Source organism: Episyrphus balteatus, chromosome 3, assembly GCF_945859705.1.
Source record: "Episyrphus balteatus chromosome 3, idEpiBalt1.1, whole genome shotgun sequence".
In the NCBI taxonomy this organism is placed as follows: Eukaryota; Metazoa; Arthropoda; class Insecta; order Diptera; family Syrphidae; genus Episyrphus; species Episyrphus balteatus.
Genome location: NC_079136.1, coordinates 86237369 through 86251621, shown reverse-complemented (window position 1 = coordinate 86251621; position 14253 = coordinate 86237369). Strand labels below are relative to the sequence as shown.

Genomic DNA, 14253 nt, shown 5'->3' with positions numbered 1-14253 from the left:
ACGTGTTTTTTTGACTTAAATAATATGAAAGTGTAAAAAACAACTTAAAAAACGAAAAAAGTTGTGTTTGATGCAAAATTGTGGAGAAACGGTTGTCCGCAGAAAAAAAAGTTTTGAGACAAACTTAAACTGCAATAAATTTTTGATTGGTTGCAAAAAAAATCTTTCAAATCAAACGTAGTTTGGCAAAGATAAGGCCAGTTAAAGGACAAAAGAGAAAAAATCATAAAAACCGTGGTAACTCAAAAACGGGACGAAAAAGAGAAAATTACCTCTTAAGTTTTTCGACTTAAAATGACCTCAGGAATCCATGGTTTTCATTTGGGGCGGTGACTGTGGGACACCCTGTATTTTAATTACGAGTATATATGAAAAATATTGCCCCAGGACGGTGATTAAAATTGAACATGAGAATCAAATTGTGCTGAAAGTCAATAGAGTATTTATGAATTGGAGGCTTTTTTATAGTTGTCGTGCCTAAAATTCTTCATGAAAACTATTAGCAGTGTCGATCATTTTAGATTGAAGGAATATTTTTGCGCTATCTTGAACCTAAAAATGTACATAAAAAAAAAAACAATAAGATTATTATAAAAAATCGTCAAATAACTTCTTACCTCTTTGAGAGATAACTTTCCATCTTTATTAGAATCAGTTAAACTTATAAGCGTGGCAGCTTCTTGTACAGCATATCTTGGGTGTCTAGGGTTAACATAATTGAGTAGTTCTCCTCGATCTGCTCTAGCATCATTATTCTTATCGATAATCCTCTTGAACTCTTCTCGACGTTCTTCGACAGTTTTGGAAATAACTGATCTCCTATAAACATCATCATCATCGTCTACTGTGACATCAGAAAATTCTTCAATTGACAATTGATCATCTCCATCTATGTCGAAGAGTCGCAAAAGATCATCTACCAAACTGAGCAAATTGGCAGTGCTCGATTCGGGATGACGAAAAGCCAAAAATTCATCGAGTGTTAAGCTGAAGAGATCAATACGAGCCGCCTCTGACCAACGTGCTTTGTCACGCATCATTTCTTCTTTTGCCTTACGATCCAGTGATGTATGCTTAACTTCACTATGATCTTTAATTTCGTTTTCATCGACACCATGTTCTTTGAGAAAATAAGTGTGATATTCTTCCCATGTTATCAGTCCGTCACCAGGATCTCTGTCTACTTTGCTGAACTCAATTGGATTCATTTCGATGGCCCACTCAATGTGTTCGATTATTTTTCGGTTAATATATTTGGCCAGTTCTTGGATACCAAGAAATGAGTCTCGATTTTTATCAGCGCTGGAATTTTAAAATAAAATTATATCATTCGGTTAGTTTATAATTTGCTACTGGAATCAAAAGAAGTGAGGAATTCATAGCTATAATTCATTCTTCTTCTTCCTTTTTTCTCGGCGCTGTTATGATCTCGATGTCGAGGGGATCATAACCTTCCCACGTTACTGCTTCACACTAGTGATCCGCCTGTGGGGTTCGCCGGGTTGACCTCAGAAATCGGCGGCAAGCCTCCCGGTTTTGTATTGTTCCGTTTCTGAGGCCAACTGAATGCTGGTGTTTTTGCATTTGCTTGTACCAGGAGTTTTTAGGCCTACCTTTCTTTTTATTTCGTGTTGGAACGTTATAGCTATAATTCATTACTTCTTTTTTAAGGAAAAAATTAAAAATTGAGTAAATAATTTAGCCTAATAGAGTGAAATAGCATTTTAAATTGATAAAAGCTTTTTAAAACATTTATAGATTTTTGAAAGCCATAAATGAAACATACCCATTTTGGCAGTTATGTTAATACCAAACACCAAAAATATGTATGAGACAACTCGGGAGAACTAATTTTGAGCGAATTTTTATTTTCATCCCTCAAAATTGATATTCCAGTGGGCACATTAAAAACTGTTGAAAACGTCAAAAATTTGGGACAAAAAAAATTAATTTTCCCCGTTTTTCGGTAAAAAATCATTTTACGTATGCACAGAGAAAAAGACCAAATTAAGCGGATTTCTGCATGGTTTATTCCATCTTAAATTAAGCGGAAATCCATTATATTTAATATGAAAATCTTCTTATCATCATAAAAAACTTTGGCAATACACCCTTATTTACAGGAAAGAACTCAGGCCATTTTCGACCCCCCTCTAACTTTTATACCAAATATGCCAGAAATTTCAAACTCACTCCATTTGTTGAACTAGTCAAAAACAAACTCCTCATATTGGCAATTTTTGAAATAACTTTAAAAATCGGTAATTAAAAGAAAAATTGTCAAGTAAACAATCAAAATTTTATTGATATACAAATTTGAAGCCAACCTTTAGAACTTGGTACACTTTTACATTTTAGTACTTTTTGTGCCACCATAATTTCAACATAGGAAAACTTTGCTCTTTTTTTTAACAGTAATGTTTTTGTTGTTATAACCCTATTAGGATTAGCGTTAAGGATGGGAAAAACCGGCCGGTTTAAACCGGTTTCTGTTTTTTTGCTTCGGTCAACCGGTTTTTTTCGGTTTTTTGTCCTCGCGGTTTAAACCGATTTTTACAAAAAAAAAACGAAAAACTAAAAAAAAACCGGCTGAAAAAAAAACGTCCAACAAAAAAAGATCCGACGAGACAAAAAAGTGAAAACCCTCAAAACATTCATTCCCTCTCTCAACTTACCATATAATTATAAATTTTCATTCATATTCGGCTTAACAAATTCCTCAAAACTCCTATTAAGAGTGAGTTAAGAACTCTTAGGGCCAATTTATTGAGCCTCCATTAAATTTTGAAATTTGTCGTTTTAGTTTAAAGCTTTGTTAATCTATTGACGTCTTTAAGTTTCCATCATTAAAAATTCATTTAATTCACTCTGCTTTAGTTAAAGTCTTTACTTTTAATGGAAACTTTAAATTTAAAACTCCATTAAAAATATCCCAGAGTTATTTTTTGAAAAATCAAACTGTCAAAAGCTAAATTTTTGTCTTCTTCTTCTTCTTCCTTTTTCTCGGCGCTGTTATGATCTCGATGTCGAGGGGATCATAACTATCCCACGTAACTGCTTCACACTAGTGATCCGCCTGTGGGGTTCGCCGCTAAATTTTTGTCAAATAAAATATATTTAAATTTGAAGATTTGAAGGATAAACAATATCAAAACACAAAAATCATGTCCCGTAAGTATTTGCAGCTAAAAACCAAAGGCTGAAAATATTGTAATTTTTGAGATGATAAGGATTACGCAGCATCTCAACCCTGATTAGTTTCACTAGTCGTGTTTATATTCTCTGTGCTCTTTTGCGCTCTGTGAAGTGGATAAGAAATGCATTAATTTCTTTGAATTTTGTTTCTATTAAAAATCTCAAATGAAGTGTTGTGTATTTAACCCTCATATCCATAGATTCAAAAATTTCTGGCAAACCTATAAATATATTCTTGTCTGGCGAGAGAGATATGCCAGTAGTGGCCAAAACCTGAAGCAACTCATCCCTATAAAGTACATGTCGTTTGAACTAAAAAAAACACAAAAACGACTTGTTCTGTAAACCAAAGTTACCAATTACCAAACGTTATGGTCTTATGAAATTGATTGAACACATTTTCACCATCCCATTTTTCCATATTCATGCATGTTTTATTCATTTTTAATTGTTAACTTAGACTGAAACTTTGTTTGATAAAATAATAAATGAAATGACATTTGACGCTAATGGAGAGTGAATAAATAGAAATCCTGTTTAAAACCTTCGTTTGCTCTAAAAATCCCTCTTAAAAGGTCGAATTTGGTGTTTTAACTAAAACGACTTTTAAATTTAATGCTCAATTAGTTAATGATGCCAAACTTCAAAAAAATCCTTAAAAGAGACTGAATTAAACGAATTTGGTTTTAAATTTTGAAATTCCCTTTTTTAATGGCGATTTAAGTTTAATGGAGAGTCAATAAATTGGCCCTTATAACAAAATCAAACTAAAAAGAGCTTTGCTCAGGGATTTTCTTCGAAAAGTTGTTTTTTTTTTTGGTTGACAAATTAGGATTAATTTTGTTTTTTTATAAATCAAGCAAAAAAAAAACCGAAAATCGGTTTTGCCAAAAACCGGTTTATTGGCCCGGTAAAACCGGTCGGTTTAAATGAAAGGAAAAAAACCGGAAAACCCGAAAACCGGTTTTTGTACTAACAACCGCCATCCCTAATAAGCGTTCAGATCGTAGATGGTAGTGATTTTTTAGTAGGTAGTTTGTCATGTAAAAACATTGACAAAATGTACTAAGAAAAAAAGTACATTTTTTCGATTTTTTTCATGAAAAATTATATTTACATTAGGGCGCTCGTTATTTAAGGGCTTTTTGAGAATCAAGGTCCTAAGTGGAAAAACTATTTCAAAATAATACAAAAAAACCCCTAATTTGATACAAAAAAAAAGTTGTATAGCTGAGTTGTAGAGAATTTTAAGGTAAATAATCTTTTCTCGGATGGTTTTTTTCATAATTTTGATAAAAAGTGCTCAAAACTTTAAAATTGTCATTTTTTCGTCTTTTTTTTTTCCTTTTTTTGGATTGTAACTTTTTTAATATTCAGAATATCGAAAAAGTTTTTTTAACATAAAAGATGCGAAATTTAATTGCCTACGTTTTTTGTCACAACTTTTATGTAGGATAAATAGAAATCGAGATATTCAACAAAAACTAAAATCCAAGATGGCAGCCGAAAGGTGAATTTCGCAAGTGTGAAAAATCAGGGTAATGATATTCAGCCAATGCTCTATCGAATGAGCAAAAAAAATTTGGGGGTGGTACAAACTTCTGGGTCAAATTATAAATGCACAGGACTACAAGTTGACTTCAATCATAACAAAAATATTTGAACACAACTGTAACACCTAAAATACATTAATAAATTTTAAAAACAACAGAAGAAATAAGTAGGTATAATTATGTTTTTAGTTTTAAAATATAGTTAATTTGAATACCTAACATTTTGAGAAAAAAGTTGCTCACAAAAATCTTGATTTTAATTTTAAATAACAACACGGCAACAGCGGCAATTTTTAATCCATAGTGATTAAAAAATTTGGTTACCGACGTTTGAAAAAAAAAAATCATCAAAATCGAAGCTGTTCAGTTAATCAACTATTACCACTTTTACGAAAATTTCTCAAAACAATTATCATTTTCCTTTCCATTTGCCAATAAGATCAATTAAAAATTAAAATAACACAAGATCTTTTTTTTTTTCTTTCTTCACCGCTATTAGCGCCATGACAAATTCAAGTGACATTCAAAACCAGTTTCCCCGATTAAGTAATTTAGCGATTCAAATACAACTATACAACTAAAACAACAAAGCATGATGTTGAACTTTTGACATTTTCATACATATCTACCTACTTAAAATCTAAATTCCACTCCAATATTTACCTTTTAAATGCCTTTTCCAATATTTTTAATTCGTCTGTTGAACTTGCCGCCAAAATAACAGTTTCCGGTTCCAGGCGTTCACTTGACGTATCAATGTCCTTTTCCTCTGCCGAATTTGGAGCCAAGGTATTGTGTTTTTTAGAATAGATTAATTTATTCATCGATCCAATTGTTACATTGAATGTGATACCAATAAAGAATAAATAAAAAACAATTGCCAAAAGTGTTGACCATTTTAGCCATCGAATGGGTCGATAAAAGAAAAGATTAGCCATATCTTTTAACCTAAATTGATACCCGCCGCGCAGAAAACAAGACCGATTTCGATCACATCAACATCCGATTCCGATTCCTAAAGCCCAAATGCAATAGTTTGCAAATTCTACCTCCACACCTTCTTCGTTACGATACGATGCCGAATTTTCATCTCGCGTAATAGAGGCGGACGTCTCTGTCTGTCTCTACACACCACCTAACAGGTTTTTGAAAGTGAAAGTTGGGTTGACTGGCTGGTGTTAGTGTTGTTGTTGTTGTTTCTCTTCATACTTTTAATATGACAAAGCATCGATTTTTCAAATGGTAATTAATAGGTCTATTGTGATATCGATGATGGTTGAATGTTTCAAGTAATAGTATTGTTTTTTGTTCATCAATATTTAAGTTAGGATATTAATAAATGTATTTTAAACAACTCTTTATTTCATAATAGGTAACGTTGTTTTGTTGAGGAATTTGAAATATTTTACAGTGAAATGATAGCAAACTGTGAGAAAAAAAAAACTTGCACACTCTGCAAAGCAGTTGAAGTTTCTGTAGGGGTAAATTTTTTGGTGCGAAAGAAATAGTTTTGATGTTGAACGAAAGGGAAAGCTACAAAACAAAAGAATGCCATCTACATTCGAATAGCATACAAATCTGTAAGAAGATTATTCGTTGAACAAGAGTGTTAGTGTAGTGAAGGAAATTTCGAAGAATAAAGATATAGGGCGAAATTCTTTGGGAGCAAATTAATAAACTAACTTTAGTTTTTAGCCTTCAGTCCAGAGTTTAGCCTAATACTCCAGTCAAAGCGTCATTTGACCTTGCGCACAGAGGCACTGCCAGTTTTTATTTCATAGATCGATAGGGGTGTATTGAAAAAGGCTTAAACCCAATTTCTCACCACCTGATCATTCTTTTTAGCGGAGTTATTCACAAAAATGCATTTTTTGGGATATTTTACTTCTAAGCTAATATCTTTGCTCCAGATTGTCGTAGACCAAAAAATAAACATACATTCTCTTCCTTATAATATTTTCTATCGTTGTATGTAATTTCACTGTATTGGAGTGAGTAAATACAAAATGGCAGCCATTTAAAGTCAAATTCTTGTTGTTAAAAAACACATTTTTGTCATTATTTCAAAAAAAGCTTATATCATGATTGACATTTTTCTAACTTGTTTTGTTGGCCTATTCATGTCCTGCATTTTACAGAAAAAATCAGATCTTTATCACCAAAGATGGCCGAGCAGTTGATAAATGAACGCATGCAAAACCGGTGCGAAAACACCCAAAAATATGGTTTTTTCGGAATAACTCGGCTTCAGAATGTCCTACGACAAAAAATAAAGCTATTGATTGTTCGTCACAACATTAACTTCCTATCGATTTGGTGCACACTATTTTTGTTGAAACAAATAAAAAATAAGTAATATTAAGTCAAAGACGTTTTTTTGTTTAGCAAACTCTTGCCTTATTATTTTGTAAACGGTGCAAGTATTGGCTAACAAAATAAAATACTGTTGTAGTCCTTTAAATTATCTACAATTTAAAAAAAAATTAGCTCTCTACGACCCACGGGAGCCGAGTTATATCTATAGAGATATATATATCTCGATCTTCAGCTACAGCCTTAATTACTGAAGCGATTTTCTTTAAACTTGATGGTTAAAGGTTTTGGGTCAGGGGAAATAATGTTTTTTAGGCCCAAAAATAAATGGTACTTTACTTTTTATTATACAGAAGGGAAGAAGGTTGTTTTTTCAAAACGACTGAAACGTTAAAAAAAATAAAATGCACGACTGGGGTCGCACATACTTGCTCTTATGCTAAAAGTAACTCTAATGTTAAAGCTTTTTATTCAAGAAACACCGTTTTAAATTATGATTTACAAAAAACCAAGTATGCCATTTTATTACTTGCAAAAAAAGATATTTTTGGAAAAAAATTTTCCAAAATCGTTAGAGCCGTTTTAAAAAAAAATAATTTTTTTTATATAAAAAATTTCTAACATTTTTCAAAAAAAAAAGTTGGTATGCCATTTTGAAGAAATAATTAATTTACACATAAAAACGAAATTTCAAAATTTTTCACCAACCCCTTTTCAAAAAATTGATTTTTCAAAAAAAATTTTGAAATATTTTTTAAAAATCCAAAAATGCACTTTTTGAAAATATAACCTTTATCTAAACGCTTTTGCTTAAAAATTTTCGTTGAAATCGGGTTAATTTTGTACGAGATATTCAGAAACTAAAAAAACCGTTCTACACCGACAGGTACCGTTAATAACGGTACAAAAAATATTTTTTTTATTTCAAAAGTTGGCTCTTATGTGTAATACTACACACAAAAATTTTAATCAAAATCTTTAAAGCCGTTTTTGAATAAAATTAACTTTTCTATTATATGGCAGGTACCGTTAGTTTTGGTCATAAAAAAAAAATTTCAATTTCCCCTCAGGGAATCACCAAAAACTGCTAACTATCAAGTTTGAAGAAAATAACTTCACTCGTTTAGGCTGTAGCACGAGGTATATACAGACAGACAGACAGACAGACAGAAAGACAGAATTCCCGGACCCCCTTTTTTGGCATTCTCCTTCATCGTAATGTCATGTAAAATTGTGATCTCGAGTTCGAATTTTTTTACGAATCCTAAACTTGCCCTATATGTAGTACCTATATCGCAAGTAAAAATGAAATGCAGAGGCCGAATTACGGCATACGTTCGCATACGTATGGTCGCTATATGTCGTAATCGTACGCCGTGATTCGACCCCAGGGCTGAGTCGCTTTCTCTTTTGGTTATATAGTTGCTAAGAATGTTAAATCTTTTTATAATATTAAATAATAATTTTAGTTCAATTTTATGATTAATTTGGAAAGAAATGTAAAAAATTCAAATGGGGATAACTGTTTTAAATATTCGTTTATTGACTACATAAAATTTAAATAATCATAATTTAACTATTTTTATAATTAAAATTGACTAATATAGTTAATTTGGAGAATACGCGTACTTCGATTGGCTATTAAAATAGTGACAAATAACTATTTTTTAACTATTTAAAATAGTAATCCCGACAGTAACTATTTTTTAAATAGTCTTATGGCCATATTATTCACTAGTTTAAAAAATACATCTGGATGTAAAATTGTCAGATGTCAAAAATAAATCCAAATGCAAAATAGTTATCCCGATTTTAGCTATTAAAATAGTTAAAAAATAGTAAAAAATGACTATTTTTTTTCTCTGTGTGATAGTGAATATCATTAATTTGGATTTATTTTTGACATTTCAATTTCTTTACATCCAGATGTATTTTTTAAACTAGTGAATAATATGGCCGTTAATCTCCAAATGACGTAAGCCAGTTGATTATACGAAGAATATACGGATTTTTGTTGAAATTGTATCACCCTTTTTTTAAAATAACTAATTTTTGTATACAAATTTTTTCCAAAAAATATTTGGTACGTCATGCTAAAGAAATAATTTATCCATTTTAATAAAATTCAAATTTCAAGAAAATTGAATTACCAGTTTTGAATATATTAGGTGTGCTTTTTTGTTTATCTATATAGATTTTGCACAAAAAAACGACATCGAGATATTTGAAATCAAAACAATTTACGTATTAAAAACAACAACATATTTGAAATATTTGAAAAATCCAGATAATAGGTGTGTTTTTTTGTTTATCTATATAGATTTTGTGCAAAAAAACGACATCGAGATTTTTGGAATCCGTGTTAAAATTTGGCAGCACTGAACATTTACTTTGACAACTGTCTGTCAAAAAGTTTGCTTTTGCTTTTTTATTTAAAAAATTAAAATTTAATAAAACAAAGCTCTAAACAAAATGAGAGAAAAAAAAAAAACAAACAAAAAAAATCGTAGAATTGTTCCTGTTTTACCTATGCTTACTTATGATGCCCAAGGAGATGACGAACAGAGATCGCTGCCACACATCGACAATGGGTTCCATTCCAAACTACCACCAGGAATTCTACCACATGGTTTGCCCACTATGAAGGAAGTTGCATCAGCCATAACACCACTTGAACACAAAAAAGAACCTGAAGAGAAAAATAAAGTAAGTGAATTTTTTCTCTCCTCTCTTTACATTAATTTAACATTTGTGCTTTCAGTTAAGGAACTATCGGAAGAACAAAAACAGATGATCATCTTGTCGGCGGACTTTCAAAGGTTTGTTTTACCCGCTGGACGTGTCTTCGAAAGGGCTCTATCTGAGAATGTCGACATCTACACCGAATACATTGGAGGTGGTGATAGGAGTCAAACGATGAGAGGACACATGCTAGGTTGTCATTGAATCGAGATTTCCACGAAGACCGATGGTCTAAGAATCGATGCGTCACTTCAATGGATTGGCCAACACATTTTCCTGAACTGGTTGTTGTTTCATATCACAATCATGAGGTTTGCATTTGTATTTTTTTCTACGATTCTATCTAAAACCCACTAAATTTTTTAAGGAGAGTCACAATGAACCAGATGGTGTTGTAATGGTCTGGAACACAAAATATAAAAAACAAACACCCGAAGATGTATTCCATTGTCAAAGTGCCGTTATGTCAACATGCTTTGCTAAACCAGCAGAGCACCTCTAAGTGCAACTGCACATACGCATCCAGTGTATTGTTTGCAAATGGTTGGCACACAGAATGCAGACAATGTGTTATCGATCTCATCCGATGGCAAGCTTTGCTCATGGAGATACACTGGAATTGCAGCCACGGCAATCGAACCCAATTGCTATCAGTTGCATGTCCTTTCCATCGAATGAGATTAACAATCTGGTTATGGGTAGTGAAGATGGCAATGTTTATTATGGTAAAAGTTTGTTGTGATTTTTCATTTGCTTATAAATAAATTGTTGTTTCTACTCAAGCTTATCGACATGGAATACGTTCGGGTGTGTCTGAAGTCTATGAGAAACATTTGGGTCCAGTGACGGGAATATCAACTCATCCAAATCAATCTACAACAGATTTTGGTGATTTGTTTCTTACATCGTCCATTGATTGGACAATAAAGTTATGGAGTCTTAAGGTGAAATTTAATATCTACTATAACGACCAATATGTATTACATTTTTTGTATTTACTTGTAGGACACTAAACCATTATATTCATTTGAAGAAAATTCAAATTATGTTATGGTCTCCAATTCATCCCGCCTTGTTCGCTTCTGTCGACGGCAGTGGTCGCCTTGATTTATGGAATACCGAAGTGCCCTCGGCATCGGTGATTGTTTTTTTTTTTGTTTTGTGTATGTATGATAATGAAAATTAGTAAAAGAGTATTTACTGAGTAGGTACCTACTTATGAAAAAAAAAAAAAACATGAAACAAAAATGTTAAATAAATATATAGGTAAATTTTGTCAAAAGCTGAGTAATTCTTTCTTTGAGTATGTTTTTTATTTCTAAAAACTAATACAAAGTTATGTGTTGAATTTTTTATGGAAACATTTTGTAAGTCTGATGTAAAAGTGCAGTTCCGAGATTATGCAGTGAGGCGCGCACAAATTTGTTCATTTAATTTTCATATCGGATTGGAAACTTGTCAGATAAATCTTAATGAGAAAAAGCAAAACGGATTACGTTTTAATTTTGCAATTTGCAATTTAATAATAAAATAACTTATTTCTAAGATACATTTAAAATTTTGATGGCACAAAGGGGGTCTAACGTTAAATAATAATGACAAAGTTATAAAATATAAACAAATATAATACATGGATAAACTTAGTTTAAAAAGTCTGCCGTACTCGAGTTGTTCAGACCCGGATGTCCAGTTGTAGGGTTGGTTAAGTTGGGTTGGGAATCCATGTGTTTTGCCTTAATTCCTCCCTCTGCATAACTGTTTAGGAGGGGAAAGCAATTGCGAAGAAGATTCATGCAGATTTTCTCGGGAGCTCGATGGGGGCTTTAGACCCATTTGTAGAAGACATGTCCTACAGAAACAAAACGACATCAATGCAGGCAGAGTACATAAGGAATATATCGAACCAAAAAAGGAGAATCAATAAAAATATTACCTGCAACCAATTGGGGAGCTAAATGATGCTCTGAAACAATTACCACTTTCAACATGCCATTTGTTTCCACACTTCACTTATCATGCACATGTCGTCCAAGTTTGAACGCAGTGAAGCGATCTCTTATGAAATGGTTTTTCATCAACGGGAGCTGAAGGATTTTTGGGTGTTGAATGAGCTGCATAATGCAATGTTAGGATTGTCTTGCTTGTTGCTGTCTGCTGTTTGGGATGAAAAGTGTTTCCTGGGGGAATATGTGTCGGGAGGTATGTTTGTATTTGCTTTTCTTCGCAGCGCACGCATACATGACGTGTATCATTTTAAAAATGTAAGAGACTGTTTTTGTGGTGGGCATTCTAACGATGCAATTTATTAACAACAAGAGCTTTGTTATCATTTATTCATGTTGATCGTCTAAGAATAGACGTTTTCGCAAACGAGCGCGCATTCCAAGAGCATTTGACATTACATTTTGGCTGTGAGGGTTGAAGGTACCGACACGATTAAGACCCAAGCGCATAGTACACAGAATTCTTCTTTTGTGAAATAATTCCTAGAAAAAAAGATTAATACGCTAGTTCATTGTAACCGTTCGCGTACACTAAAACCGAATTATCGGCCGACATCGGGTCGGAACTACTCGGACGACTTTCTCGGACAATCGTCTGCATACACTGCTTCCGATCTAGGACGTCACTGCCGGTCTGTAGTCTGACTTTGCGAAACTTGAAGTGCATATAATAATTATTTTCAGTGGAATATTTTGTAGAAATTTATATTTTTGAAAGTTCATACCGCCAATTTTTTGGAAAGAAAAGGCTTTTAGCAATATCTATGTATAAATCAACCCGACAACGGACGAAAAATCCAAACAAGTTCGGATTATGCCGGTTGATCGGTTATTATCGGACGTCAACGTACTACAACGGACGATGTCACTTTCAGTGGTGTACGCACTCTCTTTTCTTTCTATGTGCTTGGTTCTATCGGCCGAGTTCGGCCGATAACGCCCGAGCATAATTCGGCCGATGACGGATTTGGTGTACGCGAGCCGTAAGAATAAATTGATTTACTTTCCATCTCCTTTTCAGGTTTTTTTCTTTAATTTTGGGGAAGATATCGCACTCTTGCAAACACGTGAATCCTAAAATTATTAAATTAAAAAAAAAACCAAAGTTTATCGTACAATTTTCATCTTTTTCCAAAAAATATGCTTATACTTACATTGATTTGTGTTGTTTGTTATTCCTAATTGAATTCAATTTTAAATATTAAATTTTTTTTTGTCATATATCTGTCAACTGCAGCTGTCGTTTATTGGAATCTGACATTTAATAAGTGTAATGTACCTTGGCAGTACTGTTTTCTATCGAGAGAAAGTAAAATCTGGATAATTATCTGGATTTTTCAAAAATCTATACAGATAAAGTTTTTGTTGTAATTAACACGTAAATTGTTTTCATTTCAAAAATCTCGATGTCGTTTTTTTGCACAAAATCTATATAGATAAACAAAAAAACACACCTAATTATCCGATTTTACTTTCTCTCGATAAAAACAGTAGTGCCAAGGTAGTTTAATTGTTGTGTTGTCGATAATTTAAACAGAAATATTTAAAAAAAATTAACAAGAAAAAAAGCGGAGAAAATGAGGTTTTGAAAAAGCTTTCATAGAAAAAAATAATCAAAAATTTGTTTGACATGGTTGCATTAAAATGGAAATATTTCGAGATATACGCAATGCACTTTTCAGATAAAAGTCTTAAATGAATGCTAATAGATAAGATTGTTGAACAAATATAAATATAAAATTACCAAAGTTTTTTCGAAAAATTACAAATAAAAATAAAAAAGTTTCCATGTTTGATTTAAAAAAAATAGAAAAAAAATCAATATGGCTTCCTTCAAACGCTTGTAATACTACGTTTCCACCTACCCTAAATCTGAGATTAAGCTAAGTAGATTTAGCATAAATCTCGAGTTTTATTCTAAATCTCGGATTGAAAGTAGGTGAATATCTTAGATTTAGGGTAGTAGAACCCAAATCTGAGATTAAGCGAAGAAGATTTAAAATAAATCTCGAGATTTATTCTAAATCTACTTAGCTAAATCTCGGATTTAGCGCAGGTGGAAACATAGTATAACACAAGAACGACGCAACTTATGTATGTTAATGGTTATGGTCTTAAAATGTAGCTAAGAATATACAAATGATTTTTGGTTTTATGTTGCCATCATGCAAATGTTTTTTGTTATTTTGTGAACAAATTTTTTTGCATCCATCATGGATGTAGGGCCTTCCCACTACGTAGTTAAATTAAAAAAAAAACAAAAGCAACGTTTTTGACAGACAGCTGCCAAAGTCAGGTGCCAAATATTTGCATGGATTTCAAAAATCCCGATGTCGTTTTTTTGTGCAAAATCTATATAGATAAAGAAGAAAACACACCTATTGATTAAGAAGAATTAAATATTTTTTAAAAATCCAAAATTCATGTTTTTGAAAATGATTAAGTTA

At 32.2% G+C, this 14253-nt stretch overlaps 2 protein-coding genes and 1 long non-coding RNA gene across 3 annotated transcripts; 1 reads left to right on the top strand and 2 right to left on the bottom strand.

The window, feature by feature from the left end:
* Nucleotides 1-354: 354 nt before the first annotated feature.
* On the bottom strand, nt 355-6237 carry LOC129916064 (45 kDa calcium-binding protein). Its single transcript, XM_055995828.1, has 3 exons — nt 5412-6237; nt 618-1302; nt 355-552 (listed from the first exon to the last, which is right to left on the bottom strand). The coding sequence occupies exons 1-3, from the start codon at nt 5684-5686 to the stop codon at nt 478-480; spliced, it is 1035 nt and encodes a 344-aa protein (XP_055851803.1). The 5' UTR covers nt 5687-6237; the 3' UTR covers nt 355-477.
* Nucleotides 6238-9419: 3182 nt separating this feature from the next.
* Nucleotides 9420-11052, top strand: LOC129915801 (cytoplasmic dynein 1 intermediate chain-like). Its single transcript, XM_055995489.1, has 5 exons — nt 9420-9767; nt 9823-10114; nt 10171-10528; nt 10587-10747; nt 10809-11052. The coding sequence occupies exons 3-5, from the start codon at nt 10360-10362 to the stop codon at nt 10908-10910; spliced, it is 432 nt and encodes a 143-aa protein (XP_055851464.1). The 5' UTR covers nt 9420-9767; nt 9823-10114; nt 10171-10359; the 3' UTR covers nt 10911-11052.
* A 243-nt stretch (nt 11053-11295) lies between these two features.
* Nucleotides 11296-13220, bottom strand: LOC129915802 (uncharacterized). Its single transcript, XR_008772371.1, has 4 exons — nt 12961-13220; nt 12810-12880; nt 11737-12289; nt 11296-11652 (listed from the first exon to the last, which is right to left on the bottom strand). It is a non-coding gene; the product is annotated as an uncharacterized LOC129915802 (long non-coding RNA).
* Between the last annotated feature and the right edge of the window lie 1033 nt (nt 13221-14253).

Bases quoted from the DNA above. Each gene is read 5' to 3' on its own strand.
- LOC129915801 (XM_055995489.1), top strand. From the start codon at position 10,360: ATGCAGACAATGTGTTATCGATCTCATCCGATGGCAAGCTTTGCTCAT. The intron at 10,529-10,586 runs GTAAAAGTTTGT...TTTCTACTCAAG, and splicing joins AGATGGCAATGTTTATTATG to CTTATCGACATGGAATACGT. The intron at 10,748-10,808 runs GTGAAATTTAAT...ATTTACTTGTAG, and splicing joins TAAAGTTATGGAGTCTTAAG to GACACTAAACCATTATATTC.
- LOC129916064 (XM_055995828.1), bottom strand. From the start codon at position 5,686: ATGGCTAATCTTTTCTTTTATCGACCCATTCGATGGCTAAAATGGTCA. The intron at 1,303-5,411 runs GTAAATATTGGA...TTAAAATTCCAG, and splicing joins TTGGAAAAGGCATTTAAAAG to CGCTGATAAAAATCGAGACT. The intron at 553-617 runs GTAAGAAGTTAT...GTACATTTTTAG, and splicing joins GAAAGTTATCTCTCAAAGAG to GTTCAAGATAGCGCAAAAAT.